The sequence below is a fragment of the Nyctibius grandis genome, chromosome 16 (assembly GCF_013368605.1).
Source record: "Nyctibius grandis isolate bNycGra1 chromosome 16, bNycGra1.pri, whole genome shotgun sequence".
NCBI lineage: Eukaryota > Metazoa > Chordata > Aves > Nyctibiiformes > Nyctibiidae > Nyctibius > Nyctibius grandis.
The window spans coordinates 5,012,926-5,031,395 of NC_090673.1; the positions used below are offsets into that span (position 1 = coordinate 5,012,926).

General features: G+C 44.3%; 1 protein-coding gene and 1 non-coding gene across 12 annotated transcripts in view; both read right to left on the bottom strand.

The window, feature by feature from the left end:
* Window positions 1–210: 210 nt before the first annotated feature.
* Window positions 211–18,470, bottom strand: part of PRRC2B (proline rich coiled-coil 2B) — a 49,415-nt gene continuing 31,155 nt past the window's right edge. For 7 of the 11 annotated variants that reach the window (XM_068413624.1, XM_068413622.1, XM_068413623.1 and 4 more), the window contains exons 17-32: window positions 17,480–17,679; window positions 16,493–16,638; window positions 15,142–15,283; window positions 14,559–14,641; window positions 13,657–13,848; window positions 13,323–13,517; window positions 12,801–12,887; window positions 11,724–11,828; window positions 10,926–11,118; window positions 10,262–10,359; window positions 9,518–9,645; window positions 8,172–8,412; window positions 6,635–6,811; window positions 5,871–5,962; window positions 5,515–5,635; window positions 211–5,055 (exon numbers count right to left, since the gene is read on the bottom strand). In XM_068413624.1, coding sequence (XP_068269725.1) covers window positions 4,915–5,055; window positions 5,515–5,635; window positions 5,871–5,962; window positions 6,635–6,811; window positions 8,172–8,412; window positions 9,518–9,645; window positions 10,262–10,359; window positions 10,926–11,118; window positions 11,724–11,828; window positions 12,801–12,887; window positions 13,323–13,517; window positions 13,657–13,848; window positions 14,559–14,641; window positions 15,142–15,283; window positions 16,493–16,638; window positions 17,480–17,679 — 2,341 coding nt within the window. In that variant the 3' untranslated portion in view covers window positions 211–4,914. The remainder of the gene's footprint in view (window positions 5,056–5,514; window positions 5,636–5,870; window positions 5,963–6,634; window positions 6,812–8,171; window positions 8,413–9,517; window positions 9,646–10,261; window positions 10,360–10,925; window positions 11,119–11,723; window positions 11,829–12,800; window positions 12,888–13,322; window positions 13,518–13,656; window positions 13,849–14,558; window positions 14,642–15,141; window positions 15,284–16,492; window positions 16,639–17,479; window positions 17,680–18,470) is intronic. The other 4 variants (XM_068413632.1, XM_068413630.1, XM_068413631.1 and 1 more) reach the window with 4 other exon arrangements.
* LOC137671040 (small nucleolar RNA SNORD62) lies at window positions 10,589–10,676 on the bottom strand. The gene has a single exon (XR_011049391.1). It is a non-coding gene; the product is annotated as a small nucleolar RNA SNORD62 (small nucleolar RNA).

Here is an 18,470-nt window from a genome sequence, read left to right on the forward strand (position 1 = left end):
GTGTGGCGACCGCCATGGCGGCCCTGAGGGCCACAGCCCCAGCGCGGCCCCCGCCCCGCCACCTACCGCCGCCCAGGGGCACCCCAACACCTGTGTGTCGCCCCTGTGTCCCTGCCCTACCCTGGCCACCCACATCGGTGCTTTGGCATATAACAAAATACATAGAGCTGCAAGTCTTTGAGCAGAAGAACCAGACAAGGGACTTGGGGATTTGAGAAAAGCATAATCTGCTTTATTTTTTTTATTTTTTTTTTTATTTAAATAAGGAGAATTCTTTCATATGGAAAGAGCTAATACAATCACATATTTGAAAGGAGAAACAATAGGTACTGAAACGAGGAAAAAGGGCAATAAAGAGTGTGCCGCAACTGGCCTGGTGATTCCGTGATTCGAGTTCCGGTCCAAGTAAAAGTTTCCAAAAAATATAAACAGGTCGCACGTTACACAATTATCCATCGTCTGCCCTTTCAAATATCTGGTCTACATGAAAAGACAAAGAGAGGAAAGGCCAAAAAAAATTTACTATACAGGTCATGAGGTTAAAAGCTTTAAGGAGTACAATATCCCCTTGAGAAACAACAAATGCAATTTATACAGAACCAGAGGAAGGATTCCAGCTAAGGACAACGCCTTGAGACATGCTGAAGGGTGAGCGCCTCACTGCTGCTGCTGTGATTCCCAGGGGAACGGTCAAGGTTGTGGCTGCAGACACCTCAAGGAGCCAGGACGAGCCATGAAACCCAAGGGGGCGACTATGGCCACTAGGAAAACCTGGTGGTCTTTGGATTAAAACAAACAACAACAAAAAGTAGTTGGACTGCTGCTGTCTCTTCCCAGCCAGCAGTGCCACTGCTTCGGCAAAATGCACCTTTTCTGTCGTTGGGCCACAACTAAGTATCCTAATGCCTGTTGTAAGTTAATTCTTATTCACAAATGCATTTTTCTTACAAGGAAACTGGGCTGCTGTACATCAAAAATAACCCGCGCTACAAGGAATTAACCTGTGCTTAACCAGTCAGAAGCAAAACGGAACGTTAACAAAATGCAACAGAACAAGATCTTGGCATGCAGTGGTGCTCGCCTGAAAGTGAATATAGTAGCCTGCCAAAAGGTGAGACATAGCAAAAATGCTAGGCTCATTTTTTTATATATATATCTATAAATACACAGGAACCACAGGGCAGCTTGTAGCTTTGCAGCGTTCTTGCAAGGAAACTGTTCAATGGAGTGCCTCTGCACGAACACAAACACGGATGGAATTCAATGGGCTGCAAACACATTCAGAGTTACTGTACAGCTGCCACATGGCAGAGCCAGAAGCGAATTATGGAAGATCAACAATTATACCTGTTTCACTGGTGACTGTGCTGCTTCCACTTGTCATTTAAAAATATACTGGAGCACCTTTTTTTTCCCCCCCTTCCTTTTTTTTCTTCCCTAACCTCTTTTTTGTGTGTGTTTTTTTAATCAAGAGCCAAAAGCAGGCTAAACTGGAAAGCAGCACTGAATGCAGCTGCTAGGGCATGAATCACTGCGTATAAGAGAACTGATTACACACGTGCTTCAGACCTCCAGCTGAATGAAAAGCAGCAAAGTCAGCCTCTGAATATTTCTGCTTCACCCATTGTTGCTGATAACATGGATTCCACCTCTCCCTCCCACTGCACACTGCACCCTTCCCAGCAGAAAGAGCCTCCAATGTGGTAGCTGATTTCCAGTCAAAGCAAAAGCAACTTGCAAAGGAATAAATCGTTAGGGCCTGACCCTTCAGCAGGGGACACAGTAAGCAGAATTATCCCCCTATAAACCATATGGGGGGATATGGTTTATACACATTCTACACACCTCCACCCTCCCTCCTCTTCCCCAAGCTGAATTTGTATCAGCGTACCAGCACCCTTGCCATTTCTGCACCGTGAGGATCAGAGACTTTCCTTTTGCGTCAAGAGCACCACAAACTGAACTAATCTTGTACTAGCTTTAAACAAACAAACAAAAATATATACCAGAGGATATTGCACCTTAGAAATCTGGGCTCTAGAACTGCTTTCCATCACACAAAATTCCATTAAGTGAAAGAGAGTCTTGCCAACTGCAGCTGACAGTCACGCAAAGGTGAGGAATGGAATGAAGCTCACATGCATTTCTTGGCCTTTCCTGCACAGAATATTTCAGACATAATATATAAATAGAGCAGTGAAACAATTACTTTTTCACCTAGACCTACAACATCAAATACGTATAAATAAATTCTAGTGTTTTATTCTGTTGGGGGAAGGAATGAATGGGTTAAACGAGAAAGAAGGGTGACCTTTTTTAACAGGAAGTATTGTAGTTCTGATGGCATTTACACCAGAGGGACTGCAATAACTTGTATCTAGTAATAACCCAGTTCCTCCAACACATTTGACCATTTTAAAGTCATTTAAAAGTCATAGGTGGGAGGAAAGAGGTTCGTGTCTTTGTAAAGTAGTGTGTCTAGGGTAGGAAAGAGATGAGAAGGGCTCGGGTAAGTCTCTTTAGCCATTACAGTTAGATTCTGGGCTGATATTAGCAAGGGCCAGCTGGGCAGAAGGATAATAAAAAAAAAGAAAAACAGACAATTCTGTTGTTCATGATATTCAAAGGAAGAAAACAGAAAGGGGGGTGGGATGACTTACTGGTGGAGCAATCTTTGGAAAATGTTGGGAGCAGGACTAGCAGATGAGGATGCAGGTCTGGGAGATGTCCGAAGGCTGGGGAAATATCTGTCACTCAATCTAAAATCCTGTACTTTAACGAGGATGCTAGAGAGATGCTAGCACACTCTGAAGTTAAAAATCCATAAAACATGAGGGGAAAAAAAGAGCTTTTATTTTTCTTAAAGTACCATCCTATCCCTTTCCCTTTGGGTTCTCTGCCATGGTCAATGGGGACACCTGTGGAGATGGGACATAACTATGTCTAAGTTAGTTTAGGTTTCTAAACTCTTTAAAGCTACTGTATAAAATTATTATTTATACCTAGCTTAAAACTTCAAATGCATCCCTAGAAAGTCATGAAGGATCTTTCCAAGAGGAGGGAGGGGGGGGAGCAAACGAAGAAACAAGAACACCTTTCAGATCCCTTCCCAAATACATTCTTTGTTCAAAATATCTTCTTTGGAACCACCAACGAATGACTTGCTGCCACCTAGCAGAGGCAGACGGCACAGCCAGTTAGCAAGCTATCATCTGCAAAAATGAAGTTTTCTTTCCCTCACTTCAGAGTGACCAGCCTACTTTACATTTTGAAAGAGCTAAACAACACAAACCAAGTTAGCTGAAAGTAGCTGAGTTTACTTAAGACTACCATCAGCTGAAGGACACCAAGCACCTTCAGGAACTTGTTAAGTCTGTCCTAAAATCTACACACACACACACACACACACACACACACACCAAAAACAAACAACCCAACCCCCTCCCACTGGGACTTTCCTTTCAAATATTGGTGAGGAAGTGTGAGGAGACGACACTATACACACTATATGCAACTGCATCAAAAGTAAAGAACTCTCTGCTGTTCATCTGGGGAAGGAGAGTAAAAGGATGATTCCAAACTGCCTCCTAACCATGTGCTTCCAACACAAAAAAGGAGGTTCCAAGTGTGCTAAAACGGCTGCCTTGCAGAGGGGCTCCCTTACTGATGCATTTCTATGCAAATTTTACAGAAGGCCATGAGTTGGAGGAACAGAAAGCAAGACCTAGGGAAAAGGGAGAAGAGCAAAGCTTAGGAGAGCAGCCCCAAGGGATGAACACAATATAGAACAAGTCTCAAGAGACACAAAGAATTAGAGCGGCCAAGGTAGGGAGCATAAAAGAGAGCATCACAACTACGAAAAGTAGTCCATACAGACCCGTTGGCTCCAGCCAACTCTTCTGACCCATGTGCGGTGAGGAGATTTTTCTTAACAGATCTTACATTTCGTAAATCTATGATTTACATTTTGTTGTGTGTTTGGCAGTCACTAAAAAATCCCAAACCCACAAAAAAAAAAAACAAAACCTAGATCCAGATGAGCTTGCAACAGAAATTTGGTGGGTTTTTTCCTTAAAGCGAAAACGCCACATTTTGTTGTGCACAAGGCACCCCCAAAGCTAAAATTAAAGTGGTGCAAGTTTCAAGATTAATGCACTGATCTACTATATAACTTTAGTACATGTTTACTTCTAACACAAGCACTGCTTCTAGCTTAAAACAAAAATGCTGAAAAATTAATGAATGCCATAACTGTCCTTTTTTTTTTTTAATCAAATAATCTGAAAGGCTAAACCACCTGGGAAAAATATACCCAAACTCACTCAAATTTAGAAGAGTCATGATTCTCAACATAGCACAGAACCATATATAAAACTAAGCAGAGTTTTGTCAGAACATAATTTTAGCTGAAGTAAATTCTTTTCTGGAAGGAACGAGGAAAGCAGAAAGAAGGGGGGAAAAAAATGAAAGAACATATAAAAGTTCTGCTATAAACAAAGATATAGCTTTTTTTGTAAAAACCTCAGCTGCCTTTAAAATGAAAAACCTCAAACTAACCCCTCTCCCGCAGTTGCCACTCTGCTGAGACAGAAGTAGGGAAGGAGAAGGATGGGCTTTGCCAAGTGAGCGGTCACAGCTACCTGTGGATGGGGCATGGTGGGGGGGAAATAAAATAGAAAAATGGCTCGAGCCACTTAAAAGTCACATGGTTGGTTTGTTTTAAAGCAAGCAGGTCAATGTCATGTCCACTGTTTCAAACTGCTTTGTTGGGAGAGGGGCTTGGATGATGTTGCTGTAGTCAGTCAATGTGGGGCAGGGAGTAGATCCGGTGAGATTTTCAGGAGATCCAGTGGGGTCCAGTCTAAGCGGCAGTGCCTCTCAGGCAGCAGGACCAGCTGGGCATCAGAGGTGCTCCTAGGCCTTGCTTTCCTCCACTTTGACTGCCTGAGGTTTGATCGCTCCTGTGCGCACTGGCTTCATCTGGTTTGTGGAGGCTGTTTCTTGCAGCTTTACTGCTCCCAGATTGGCTTTATTTTCATCCACCCGCTGCTTTGCCTTTTGACACACGAAACCAAAGCATTAGCTACCACCGAGACCTCTAGGCACATATAAAAACAAAAAAGTGACCATCATTCATGCAAGACATCAAATTTGCTCTGAAAATCAGGTATTTCTATTCTGTCACACTTTGCTGTCCTAAAACACCTCACACGTAAGGATCTCAAAATGTCTCATATCTGGCAATGCAAATAACCCATAAAAACTCAACAACAAACAACATGGACACTGCCAAACAGGTAATCCTCGAATCTCTCCCGACTTTCAAATCACACAGCATTACTCTTGGACTCAATGTAACACCCACCCACTCTCCCTGCAGGGAAAATAACAGCTCTCCCACATAGAGCTTCAGCACAAAGGCCTTTCTGCCACTTCTCTTAAGTCCAAGGCAAAGGCACGACAGCACAGAAGAGCAGACACTGTTGGGTCACACGAAGTACTGATGTACGCTACCTGTTGTACATAGTGTCCTTGCACAGAGCCCATACTAACTGCTGGTCCAGATGGCTTCCCGCTTGGGCTGGCAGAGCTAGGCCTGGAAATCGAAGAGTCGACAATATTCATGGAGTAAATTCTACAATGGAATGAGAACCTTATTCATGTGTGAAAGAAAAAAAGACAGGAGAAAGCAGTAGTAGACAGGGCACGAGCCTGTGCTGTGCAGATCAGTGAGCTCCCCAGTCCAAAAGACAACACAAGCACATTCCACACATGAATACCCAAATGACTCTTTTACATGTCCCTGCAAATGGGGAACGCTAGTTCATCCCCATTCTGACTACAGAGGCTAAGTTCTATAAACATTTTACCTGTATGCATGTGGTGATGGTACAGACCCTCCGGAGGACATATTCTGTTTGCCATCAGAGAAATGAAACCCTTTCATTTCCATTTGGGAGGACTACAGAGGAAAACGAGAGAGAGAGGGTATCAACTTTGCATTCACAAATCACACATTACTTCATATAAACACTTAGGCCAAATCTTTGCCCTTCTACCCATTGTGCCCATTAAAAAAATAACATTTTTCAGGTGAAGAAAGTGAGGCTTGTAAATGAAATAATCTCCTTGTATTAACAAGCCAGCAGCACAAGCAAATACAGAACCTGGAAGTTAACTGCTGTGCTCTCTCTCCCCTATAATAGACAAACTCATGATACGAATCCATCAAACCAGACATGACATTAATATACCTACTCAAATGGACAAGCTTCACAACAGTGTGAAATATCTGGGCAGTATTCCAACTGTGTCTGGAGCTCACCACCCCTCAAGCACTCTGGGGAAACCTGTGTAAACATGTAATAAAACTGGAGACTCCAAACTGGATCAAGGCAGGATGTGGCTCCCTGGAAACAGAATGATGACCGGCAGCAAAACCTGAAAAACTGCTGGCCTGCGCTTTGGAGACGAGGGGAAAAGGGCTCCTTCGTTTTAACACCAATCCTTGGCTTTGATATTTACGGATCCCAAACAAGCCAGTCTCCCCTTAACAAGAAAGATCAAGGAGCAAAACTTCAATGCAGGAAGGGTTAATGAATGCCAAGAAGAGCACGCAGCAGTTCATCCTTACCTCTCTGCTGGTAGCAAGAACAGAAGGCTGGGATCCCGGAGGGAGGATTCTTCGGGGAGCTCCTACAGGCAGGTTTTGCCCCTGAGGAAGCTGGATGGACTGTGGTAGAATGAGGGGCTGCTGGCCGGAGCCATAGCGGGGCAAAGGAAGCTGGGAACCAGGCACAGGCATTGTTAGCTGTGTGATAAGGATATGTAGTTAACTTAACGGCAGTAACAGTCTCGTGTTTGACACGCTGTCTCCTAATACCCTGAAAGCACAGCACTGCTAAAAGGAAGCTCACAAACAGTGCAGCCTCGCACAGAATAAATGCAAATCAATGTAACAGAGGGACTTTCACACTGAAACGCATGTTCTGGTAGAGTTGCCAACACCCTGTCAGCCGGGCTTTTAACATGGCATTGATTTAACGTACCTGCACTCAGACAGCTCAGTGTCAGGTGTTCTGTTTGCAGCTTTGATGCCCAAACCAGAAAGTCTACTACACTTTCATGCCAAAGCATTTTGAGGACTGGACCTCTAGAGAAAGTGATGGCGACCTCAGCTCTATGTTCTGCAGTGAGCTTCAAACCGATGATGGTAATAATTAAGAGTAATTAAAAAAAAAAATGCAGCTCAGGACTCAAGAGACTCCTGTTCCCTCTGATTCATCTGGCAGTTGTCCCAACTGCTGGATTTGAGAGGTTATATGACAACACTTTGTAATAAATTGAAAAAAAAAAAAAAGCTAAGGCTGGCAAAAGAGACAGAGTTACTAGCTTACGAAGGATAAAGCATTTCTTCCAATATTTAGTTTGTCAGCATTCTCTGTATTTTCCTCAGCTAAGTTACTTTCAGGATTAACTCTTTATATCAGTCACAACAAAAATCTATCTTTAAATAAAAAATAAACCTTTAAAATGTTGCACAAAAATGAAAGACGAGTTTAATAAAAGTATCAAACTTCTCCAGAGAATGAGAACACGTGTCCACAAATACAGCGATGCTCACAGTAGGATTCAATGTCTTTATCTGAACCATCCTTTACAAAAACTTTTTCACACAATGAAATCCTTGTTAAGATGCTGCCAAACAGGTCAGAAGAAGTTGTAAATAAGAGCTGGATAACAAATGAATTGAGAAGATGGACGAGGTTTTAATAAAAGGTCCTCGTCACCCTGGAAGCAGAGTCTGGAGACGACTGGGATTTGGCTCTCAGAAGAGGTACTTTTAGGACAAGTATTGCATCAGGGCCTCCTGTGCGTGAAGCACCGCAAGGTTTGAGCTGCATGAAACGTCTGCAAGGAGGGCGAGGACTTCCAAGTTACAAAATGACATCTCAGCAGGGACAGACGAGTAATTAGCAAGAATCTCATTAAACAAGGCTCTGCATGCTTGAAACAATGGTTCACAGAACAGGAGATCTTCTGCCACTTTACAAAGAGCTTAGTTCACACAAACATGACTCAGCACAAATATTACTTTCAACTCAGCCTCAGAAATAAGTGGCTGTGAAAAAGCCTGTACAAGGGAGTGGCTTGTGAGCCCTGCTGCTAACCTGGGTAAGCTGAGAGTCCATCATCTGGGAGGCTCCCATACCAGCCGCCTGGTTTATCTGGCCTTCATAAACCAGTGCCTGGCTTCCATTCATGGGCTGATAGGGGGACCCAGACTGGGTTTTCACCACCTCCAAGGGCTGCATGCCTGGGAAGGCGGAATACGGAGGCTTCAGAGCAGTGCCTCCTGTCAGGACCATGGTGCTGGGTTGAGACAGACTGGGGTGCATATACACTTGAGACCTGGAGAAGAAAAATATGCTCAAGTCACTACACAGAAAACCTTTGGAGACTATACACACACACACTCCCTGCCAAACCATATCTGGCCTGCAATCAGCAAGCAGTTCTCAGACTCTACTAAACTGACAGCTTAGAAATAAGCTGTGATGCCACTTTCCATTTTAGTTACAGGGTTTTTTACTTCCACTTTTCAGTCCTTACAACCATGTCCTCGTGTTGCAGGAACATTCAACAGAATGACAGTGTGTCCCACCCAAAGTTTATGTATCAATATCCTACACAATAAGCTCTGGATTAGTAACAAGGGAGGATTCAGGTTACCAGAAGTCTGCAGCAGTTTTGCAAAGCAGAAAAGCATCAGTAGTTACAGATTCAAACAGCTCTAGCAAAAAAAGGGTTGTTTTAAACCTCAGTGTCTAGGCTTTTGAGGCCTTGAAGGACTATTCTGGTCATTCACTCTCATCTCATGCAGGAAACTGGGTACAAAGTATGATGCCCACAGCCAGCTCAGCCCTGGAGTGGATGTCTCATTCCTTCAATTCTAGTAAGCAGCTCCTGTAGACAAGTACTGTTGCTGTTACACTTGTATTTAGTTTTCTAATTTGATTTTAGAATTTTTCCTCCAACAACATGCAGGTATTTATTCTGTTCTTGCCAGTTTGTATCTAATAAAAAGTTATTTAATTTCGCTATCCAGGTACTCAGCTCTGATCAAACTCTTTCTTTGTCTTCTCCTCAGTAGAAAGCCAAATACAGTAAGCTGTAAGCTCTGTGTTTCTTACTAGTAAGTCTTCTTGCCAGCCCACAAACCTCGTCTCTCTGCATCTTGCCCAAGATTTGCCTCCCCCTTTGAAAGAGCGGACAGTACAACTGAGTAAATTTTCAAGGATAGTCTTTGCCATTGTCCTACAACTAAACATGCTACAGAAAGCCTTACATGCCCTGATATCTTTGCTCTCCACTCCAGCAGTGTTACTAGGGGAAGGAAACAGCATGTCAACAAAGAGGGAAGAGAAGACGAGTGTGGAGTATATGATCAATGTAAACAGCCCCCTGGAACAGAAGAGTTCAGACCACACGGAAATGAAAAACAGGAAGCAGTTACCTGAAGGGCTGTATGGAGCTGTACATCTCCTGGGACTGCGAAACAGGCAGACCACCCCTCAGTCCAAGCTGAGCTTGGGCCTGTAAGGATGTGTGGAGGGAAATGGGAATCTGTTGAGCAGCAGCAGCCTGCAGAAGAAATTAAGATGACTGAGAGGTAAAAGACAAGCCAGAAACTCTCCCAGGCTGTTAAAAATCCATCAATTTCCTCTGTGAGTCAATGTGCCATGACAATTACCTACACCACACCTTTACCCAGCCCCTGCATCATTCCACAGAACAGCAGCACTCTGGCAAGGGAAGATACTGCACAGGCACCCAAGAGGGAAGACCAATGCCTGCAAGAGGCATTTGATGGACATGAGGGGACCAATGTGCTCCACACACAGAACAGGAACTGATAATCCTAGCCCTCATTTGCCTGCACTCTTACCTTGAAGGGGCTCTCCCCAACCCTATCAACACCCTATTGACTAAGGCTAGTGAAATTGCTCATCAGTATTGACGAGCTGTGGAATTTACTGAAAGTCACTTTACTTCACACAGATGCCTCAGCATCTGCTTCAGTTAAACCCAGTCCAAAGGTATTAGTACAAAAGGTGGAAAACCCCTCAATTCCCTCCCTTCAATTTCACTAACGTGTGACACCCGCTGGGAAGCAGCATTCAAGGAACCTAAAGGGAGCCACATCTAAGCTGCTTTGGGCTCCTTGAGGAACCACTAGCCAGTTGTGTTTCTGCCTTACCTGTTGGTAGCTTTGCTGCTGAGGTATCGTCTGAGGGACCAGGCGGGGCTGACTTGCAAACACATGGCCATCCAGATACAGGGGTGGAATATGGTTACCTAAACATCAGAGAAGGCAGGCTGTAAATTCAAGGTACAGGGGAGATACAGGCACAGTACACTTCAGAGACCTGCAGGTCAAGACTCACAAGAGCTTTGCAAACTGTAAGCAAGTTGTTGTTATTACGTATAAAGAGCAGAAGGTGCTCAGAACCTGTGACGAACAGAAAAGTTTTAAATAGCAAAACGAGCAGAGGAATGGTTGATACTGATACTGGGACTGTCGAAGTCTCTCAGCCATAGGTTTCTTCCCTTCCCTTCTGTTCTACTGAGCACACAGTGAAGGGTAAGCAGGATCTACTGAGAGACATCAGAGACTTGCCGCTACACAGGGAAAGCCATCCTTGTGCTAAGTTTTTACCAGTTACACTCAAGTAACATCCTTCAAAGTGGGGAAATGGTCCCTCTTCCTCTCTTGCCTGAACTGTTGTTAAGAATCTGTTAAATACCAGGCAGCCAGTTACTTTACATGGAAGCTCTTCTCACCATGCTCTCGTCTACTAGAATCCGGGGATGGTTCCTAGATACCAACCAATGCAAATACTGCTGCTGCAGTTTGCAGGTACCTGGAATAGATGCAGAAGGTGCTACGGACGCCACAGGCATAGGAGGCATAGAAACTCCACCAAAAGAGCTGTAGCTGACACCGTTGGAAGCTCCAACACTGGAAGGAGGCTGGATGCCTGAGCCTGCGCCTCCTGGAGAGTTCTGTTCTGGTAAACTAGGAGAGTTTTCCCAAGCTTTACGAGCAGACTCCATCTACGGAAATGAAGGACAGTAACTACGGACAGTTCAAATGGGGAGGACAATACTGAAGCCTAGAGTTGCTCATCTATGACCTAGTAGTTCAAATTCAATCTAGTCTAGTCTTAGTGTAAAGCTGGCAGGTCTCAGGTCAAGGGGTCTCACACCAGTTCCAAATGGGCAGGCACCCTTCACAAACACTCAATGCCCCTTGGTATTGGCTGAGCTTTTTGGGTTTGGGGTGGTGATATTTTTTGTTTTGGTTTATTTTGGGTTTTATTGTTGTTTGTATGTTTGGTTTTTGGTTTTGTTTTGTTTTTTCCTTCTTTAAACCATCAGGCACCTAAGATCCCTGACCAACCATCTTACCCAGCTACTGAAATAGTAGGAAAGCTCTGTTGCACTTGTTCTACAATTGGTGAGGACTTCAGCATCCAGGACTGTTGAAACACACACCCTTTCACCCATGCCTAATAGCATATATGCACAACTTTCACAGAAGCTAATGAAAGATTTAGCAGTACCTAACAAAATGCTCTGGGAAAGATCTCTCCATCCTCACTATGGCCAAGAGACATGGTATCCACACCTAGGACAAATACACATGCCAGCTTGCTTACCTTAAGAGTAAGGTCTGCAGTGGGGAAGGACATTGGGTTCAGGCCAATGCACCGCTGCAGGTGATGATCTCTTCGCAGAATGGGAATGGACTGCGTTAACCCTGCCTGAAGGGAGATACGTAAATGGTGAACACCTTATAAACTCTTATGAGAATATCATGAGCTACCAAGGCTGACAGAGCCTCAGCTGGCAGCTCTGGTAACTACAGCTCAAAAGATTCAATCCTCAGTGGTACTGCAGGAGTTAAGTACCACATTCAACCGTGATCCATTCTGCTGTTAGCATAAATGAAGTTTCAGTGATGCACAATGACACCCTCTATGTCAAGTTACACCAGCTTCCACTTAAACATCAATTTGACCCAGTAACTTCAATTTGCAGAAGAGTTCCTTCTCCTGTCCCGTATTTGGAATCTACCTAAATTCCAGACAAAACCTGGAGCCTGTTTTGGAAAGAGTGCTTCTAAAAAGAAACACCCTTTAAGACAAACCTCCAAAATCAAACAGCCTACAAACTTCAAGACATTTCAAAAGAAGCCTTGTGATTTTCTCACATTTCTGCCCACAGCTGAGTGACAAGCTGGGCTTTCAGTGTGCTCACTCTTTCACATGTAATAATGAAATACTCAGATGGCTGGAATAAGATAGGAAACCTCCAAAAGGGCCTAACTAACAAGTTACAGTTCTCTGCCTTGCTGTGGCAGATGAGATATTCCGAGGAAGCTGGCAGTCTTGGCCTAAAAACACCACTATCTGCATCATGTCCATTACCAGCACTCTTTTGTGTCTCAGGGGAGGAGACTGGTGATCTCAGATCTGCAATACCTCTTGCTTTACACAGGTCACTGCATGATAATGGAGTTGCTCCCTATATCACTTCTGAGCTAGTGATGCTCATTTTACCAAGGCACCTTGAGGGCACAGATTTCCATTATGGATTTTAGTCACATGTGCTGCCTAAGCATTAAGTGTGAAGTCAACTGCAAAGAAATATGCTTTCTCTCTTTGGAAGCATCTGAGGTTTAACTAAGGAACATCTTCAATGAATCAACACCAAAAGAAAAAAGAAATACTTACATTACTGGCCAAGGCATCCTGCAATTTGGTGACAGGGTTAGCTGCAGTGCCAGAGGCAGAACCGGGTGGTAAGCTGAAGTCAGAGTCCTGAGAAAGCAAAACACACAGAATTCAAATCCAGGTCCAAGGGCCACCCATCTGCTTCTCATGGTTAATGACTTTAGCCTGAATTGTGACACTAGAAACTACAGATTGTCCTCCAGTAAGCCTTGCTGGAAGAGAACAAAAACACACTTCTCAGCACTCAGCAGCAAGCAACCCCCAGAGGCACACAAAGGTTTAGACGGCCGTAATTTTGTCCCTCACCTCTGTTACCACCCCAGCTGATCCTTGGGAAAATATTTCCAAGAGGATATTACATGTTTGCCAAGACATCTTGAGTACCTGGTTTGTGTCAGTAATGAAATCTAAGGCAAATCTACAGCTGGAAGCTTCCTCTAAATAATCCTTCTGCCTCAAACCACCTTTCATATCTCAACAAGCTCAAATCAGCAAGAAGATAAAATTAAATTCAATCCTCACTTTAGGATTTACTCCAAATTCAATGGGCGGCACAGGAAGTACAGAATCCACGTGAATTTCCACCCCGTTAACAGGGGGAATATTCCCTTCCAGCCGTTCCGTTCCCTCCGAACCCTTTCTGTTTTTCAGGGAGCGTTCGTTGCCGATTGGTCCAGGCTTGTGTTCCTTGTTCTGTCCTGAGCCTTGATCTGAATCCTTAACAGGAAAGCAGAGAGGCTGAGACACAAAGACTGAATAACCCAATCTCAAGCCTTATAAATGCTATCAAGAACAACACAACCACTTCACAAGGTCTCTCACTACGTGCTCCAGCTTGGCTGCAAATCCAGATTACCTTTTTATCAGATTGCTTCTGCACTTGCTCCTTCTGGCAGTCAGGCTTTGGGTCCACCAGGCCAGCCCCATTCATCTCCTCTGGTTTGAGGGTGCCATATGGAGAACTGCGCTGAGAGGAGGTAGCGGAGGATTCCCGAGACTCCGCGCTCAAGTCAATGCCACTATCCCCCTGGCTGCCTTTAAAACCCTGCTATGCAAAGCACGAAATGTGTTAAAGCCCCGGACTCCAACCCAGCTCCACAAAGGAGGAAAAAAAAAAAAATCCCAGAAAACAGCAAGACTATGTCTCCTTCTCAAATCATATTCTTGGTTAACTGCAAAGGAGTTGGGCCTGATCTGCAGCATCCCTTGGCTGCTGCTTCAGCTCTACACAACCCCGAGACAGGTTAACCAATGCACGAACTGGACCATGGCTTTAGAATAAGGAAAAAGTGTCCCACATAGCAACTAGGCTGAGATTGCCAAACTCATTTCACTTGTGACCCAAACCAGATTTGAACTCTGGTCTCCAGAGGTGAAGCATTCAGGAACCTCCTCTGCCCTCCCTGCGTTAAGGCTACAGCTACCCACTGCTCACAGGCATGAGGCACACAAACATGACCTATGGGATTCCACCATCCTCATCCACACTCTGCATCCAGTTAGGAGCATAACCCTGGAATAGCTCTACCAGGCAGTTACTCCAGATTTATATGCCCGTGTAACACCAAGCAGCGCTTGGCCCTCTAGGTCAAGATTTGAGCAGCTTCAAGCTCAAATCAGAACTGCAAAGAGACAGTTTACAACGGCACAAGCAGAGCTGAGAGTCACTAAGCACAGATGGAGCAATGAGAAGCATAAGCCACCTACGTTAATATTTTATACACACAATACCTGAATGGCACATTAGGTGCCACTTACCTCAGTGGCGCTAGATTCAGTACCATTAAAGGTATTTACAGGCTTGCTCCAGGAATCACTGCCAGGAGACTGAACGGAAAGAGCTGAAAGAGAACAGAGGGCAGGGTTCAGCTGTGAGCACACCTTGTACACCATGCATGTTACACTATTAGCTTTCCATTTCTAGACATGAGATAGGATGTTTTCACCACCATTAAAACAACAGGAGGAAGAAAGAGTAGAGAGAGAAATGAGGGAGGCACTAGCTACTCAGTGCTAGAGAATGAGGAAACAGAGGAAGGCAAAATAAGAAAATGCTGAAGCAGATCCAGCCCAACAGGCTAGAAAATGCTATGTAGGATCTTGATGTTACAAAAAAGTCCCAAGAAATAAATTAGGTGACTGACACGGTCAACAGGACGAGGATGGTTAAGCAGTACAGCTTTTAACAGATGCTGCTTCAGAGGTCTGCTAGCTCCTCTCCCACTTCCAGCATCAGACGAGAGAAGGTTGTCTCCTCTCAAGCACAGACACCCTGCCCTTCCTGAACACACCAGAGCATTCTCCAGCTCTATAAAACACTCCAGCACAGACCCAAACTTACCTGGGCTGTTGCTCTCCCAGATCTCTGTGCCCAGGCTGCTTCCAGACACTGTTACATCACTTTGCTCCAAGCACAAGCTGTTCTGCTTCTTAGCAAATCGAGGAGGGATGCGAGACTGAAGGACGCGGGCCTTAGCTGGTGCCTGAGAGAGAAAAGGCACAGGCCATAAGACCGGTACCGGTCACTGCACTGGGCTAACACAGCCTGTTCCAGGCAAGTTCAAACCCTGGATTTCTAAATGCTACAATGTGAAAAGCCCCCAACTCATATAACAGAACCATATAAAGTAATTCTGACTCCCTCCCTCTCCTCCTTCTTTTTTTTTTTTTTCTTTCAAATGGACCCTGTGGGTACTGGGAGGTTCCCTCAGCCTACCACGGCAGTGAAAAAAGCTGTCCTCAGCAGCCTGAGATATTTTTCTTTTGGGAAGGTGAGGGGATAGGGTATAAAGCAAAGCAAAATTAACACTACAACAGACTTGCTTTGCTTAATTCCTGTCCTTTACTCCAGCTAAAGCAGGAGCAATTAATAATTTCACAATACAGAGACAGCTCTTTCACAGAGACAAGATCTGAACAGAAAGAGAAGCACATCTCTGCACCTGCAAGACCCTTCCCACTGCACATTCACATGTTGTCTTCTGCTTAATTTTAAAGATGCCAAGCAACAAGGCTTTTATAACTTTGCTTGTGAGACTCTCTGAACAAGCCCTCCCCGTCAGGAAGCAATTCCCAATGATGCTTTTCATTTGCATTTAGTCCTCCAGATCTCACTAAGTCTCCCTTCATGTCAAAATATTACTTAAAATTACTTAAAATTACTTAACATTACTTAACTGCAGTCTTAAATCTTTCCTTGTAAATCAACTCCCTTTATTCTATTATGAACACAAAATTGTCAGAGCTTCTTCCAGTTAGGTTCTTTCTGGTCAGGTGTCCAGACACAAACATGACACCTCTGGCAAGGAAGCCACCACATCCTGCTCTAGCAATAACACATCGTTGACACAGCAAGAGTGCAGAGGTCCTCCACTGCTCCCCGCTGCCCAACATCCCACCAACTACAGCCAGCAACTGGCTTAGTGAGCCAAGTTGCTTTGGATGAGGATCACTTCAGAAAACCCTCCTTAACTCACAACTAACAATTCTACTATCAAACAAGAACAGTCAGAAATCTAACCATCCTTTTCAGACCAATGGCACCTGACCATCAGAGCCTAATACAGGAACTGTACCTACTGTGGCCAACTGCATGGTTTTCTGCTCATCCAAACACTTTTTGGGGCCCCATCCCTCTGACTGGAGTCCAAACAATGTATCAGGTTAAGCTTTTTCTGCCTCCCACTCCTCACCTGAGCAGCCTGTTCCTTCTTTCTTCGCTCCTCTTCCAGCAAACGACGCTGCTTTTTAGTAAGAACCTCAATGAAGCCTTCACCTGCCATAGAACCTACGTCATTCTCTTCTGCTGTGTTTGACACCCGATTATCGATGATGGTACCTGAACAAAGCATATACGGGGAAGAAATTGTGTATGTGTGTACGCACACAAAGCTTTATCATTGCACTAATTTAAAGAGTGCATTCCAAATAAGATCCATGCTACAGGCAAACAACTTCAGCCAGCAGCACTGCAGATAAGCTTCGAAAACTAAGCCATGGTAGTCTGTTGACATCTACCAGTCACTTTATCCTGCATGACTTTGCTCTCTTCTGCCTCAAGATGAGCATGCTCCAGCTGGGGGAGCTTGGGAATGCAAGCCACGTGGTAACACAGGTAACTGTAGGTATAGTATCAGTTGAAACAAACCTCACACCTTTTGAAATATTAGCAAGGACAAAGCAGGCACAGGTACTTTTGAAAACACACCCATCACCGTTGGACGTAAAACCTCAGTTCTACGAACAGCAAAAAGCTGAGTCATGGCCTAATGCCAGTGATTTCAGAGATACTCATGTCTTGCCTCCTTGCCACGAGCTCAGACTCAGCTTCCCTACTCTGGATCCTTTTTCAACTTCCTTTGCACTACATAAGGTATTCTGGGCTCTACATTTAACACCTCAGAAATATGGAAAAGCCTCATTTCTTCCCTAAAATCAAACCTTCTATAGAAGAAATATTAGAGAGACTGTCAGATCTGGCTGAAAGTTTGGGTTTAAAATTTAACATCATCTTTGTCTTCCATGTTTTCCCTATTTAGATACACTGAAATTTGTTTGTGTAAATAAACGGGAAGTAATCTAACCTGATATTTAACATTACATGGGATTGAATCAGCCTGGCTTGAAGTCAGCCGCAATGTGTTATCCCTTTAAAAACACATATGAATTAAGGCACTTACTTCCATAACTCAGTTCAAATTGTGACAAGGCCTCTCCCTTCTCGCTTGCTCTTTGCGCAGTGGTTTTGGACTCCTTCTCTGGCTTTTTACCTGGCCCCTCAGCACTTTCCGAGTTGGCATGGGAAGCCCTATCCAAGCTGTAAATGGAGTGGCTGCTCCCACCACTGCTGTTGCCAAGGCCCCCTCCTTCTTCTGGGGACCTAAAAGGAAAGAAGGGAAAGGAATTAGGTTTGTCACTAGAACATGAGTAAAAGTAGCAAGAAGAAAACAGATGGGCTATATTTTCTTTGCCAGGTTTCTAATCACATCTCATTCTTCCCCAGCCTTTGCTCAACTGAAGCAGACGTTAAATTCTAAGCACACAGCCTATTACAAGGATGTTACTGGGGAATTGGGATGGAAACAAAACAATACCTATACTCATGAGTCAAGCAACATGCTGCCCCTGCAACAAAGCTAGTACCCTAGCTTGTCCCCACGGGCAGGGCTCTGTGCTTCTGTACAGTGCCTCCTACCCTCCTATGACACTGCTCTAACAGCTCCCTTGGTCCTCTTTGCAATTAACACACATTTCTTGGCAAGCACCAGGTGAGGGGAAGGGAGATGGGGTGAGGCTAACAACATCAAGAAAAAAAAAAATAGAGTTTTTCCATTTTGTTTCTCCTGGATTTTTTTTGCCCCTTCGACCACAATCCACACATCATTCCCCAGCACTGAACTCACAAAACAATCACATTAAAGGCAGGGGAAAATAAAAGCTTCCCCCTTCCCTTTCTATCTACACGCATCTTTCCAGACATCAGTTCTCCTCTCCCTTATTTCCATATAACCTACTATTAGTTACTACATCCAGGAATTGGGGGATGTGGATCATAAGAGGACAGAAAACAAAGAACAAGTTGCCTATTTATCAGTGCTTTAAACCCAATACAACGCAGCTGCATAAGAACGTTTTTACTCCTCTTCCTGTTAAAGGAAAAGAGTAACGAGG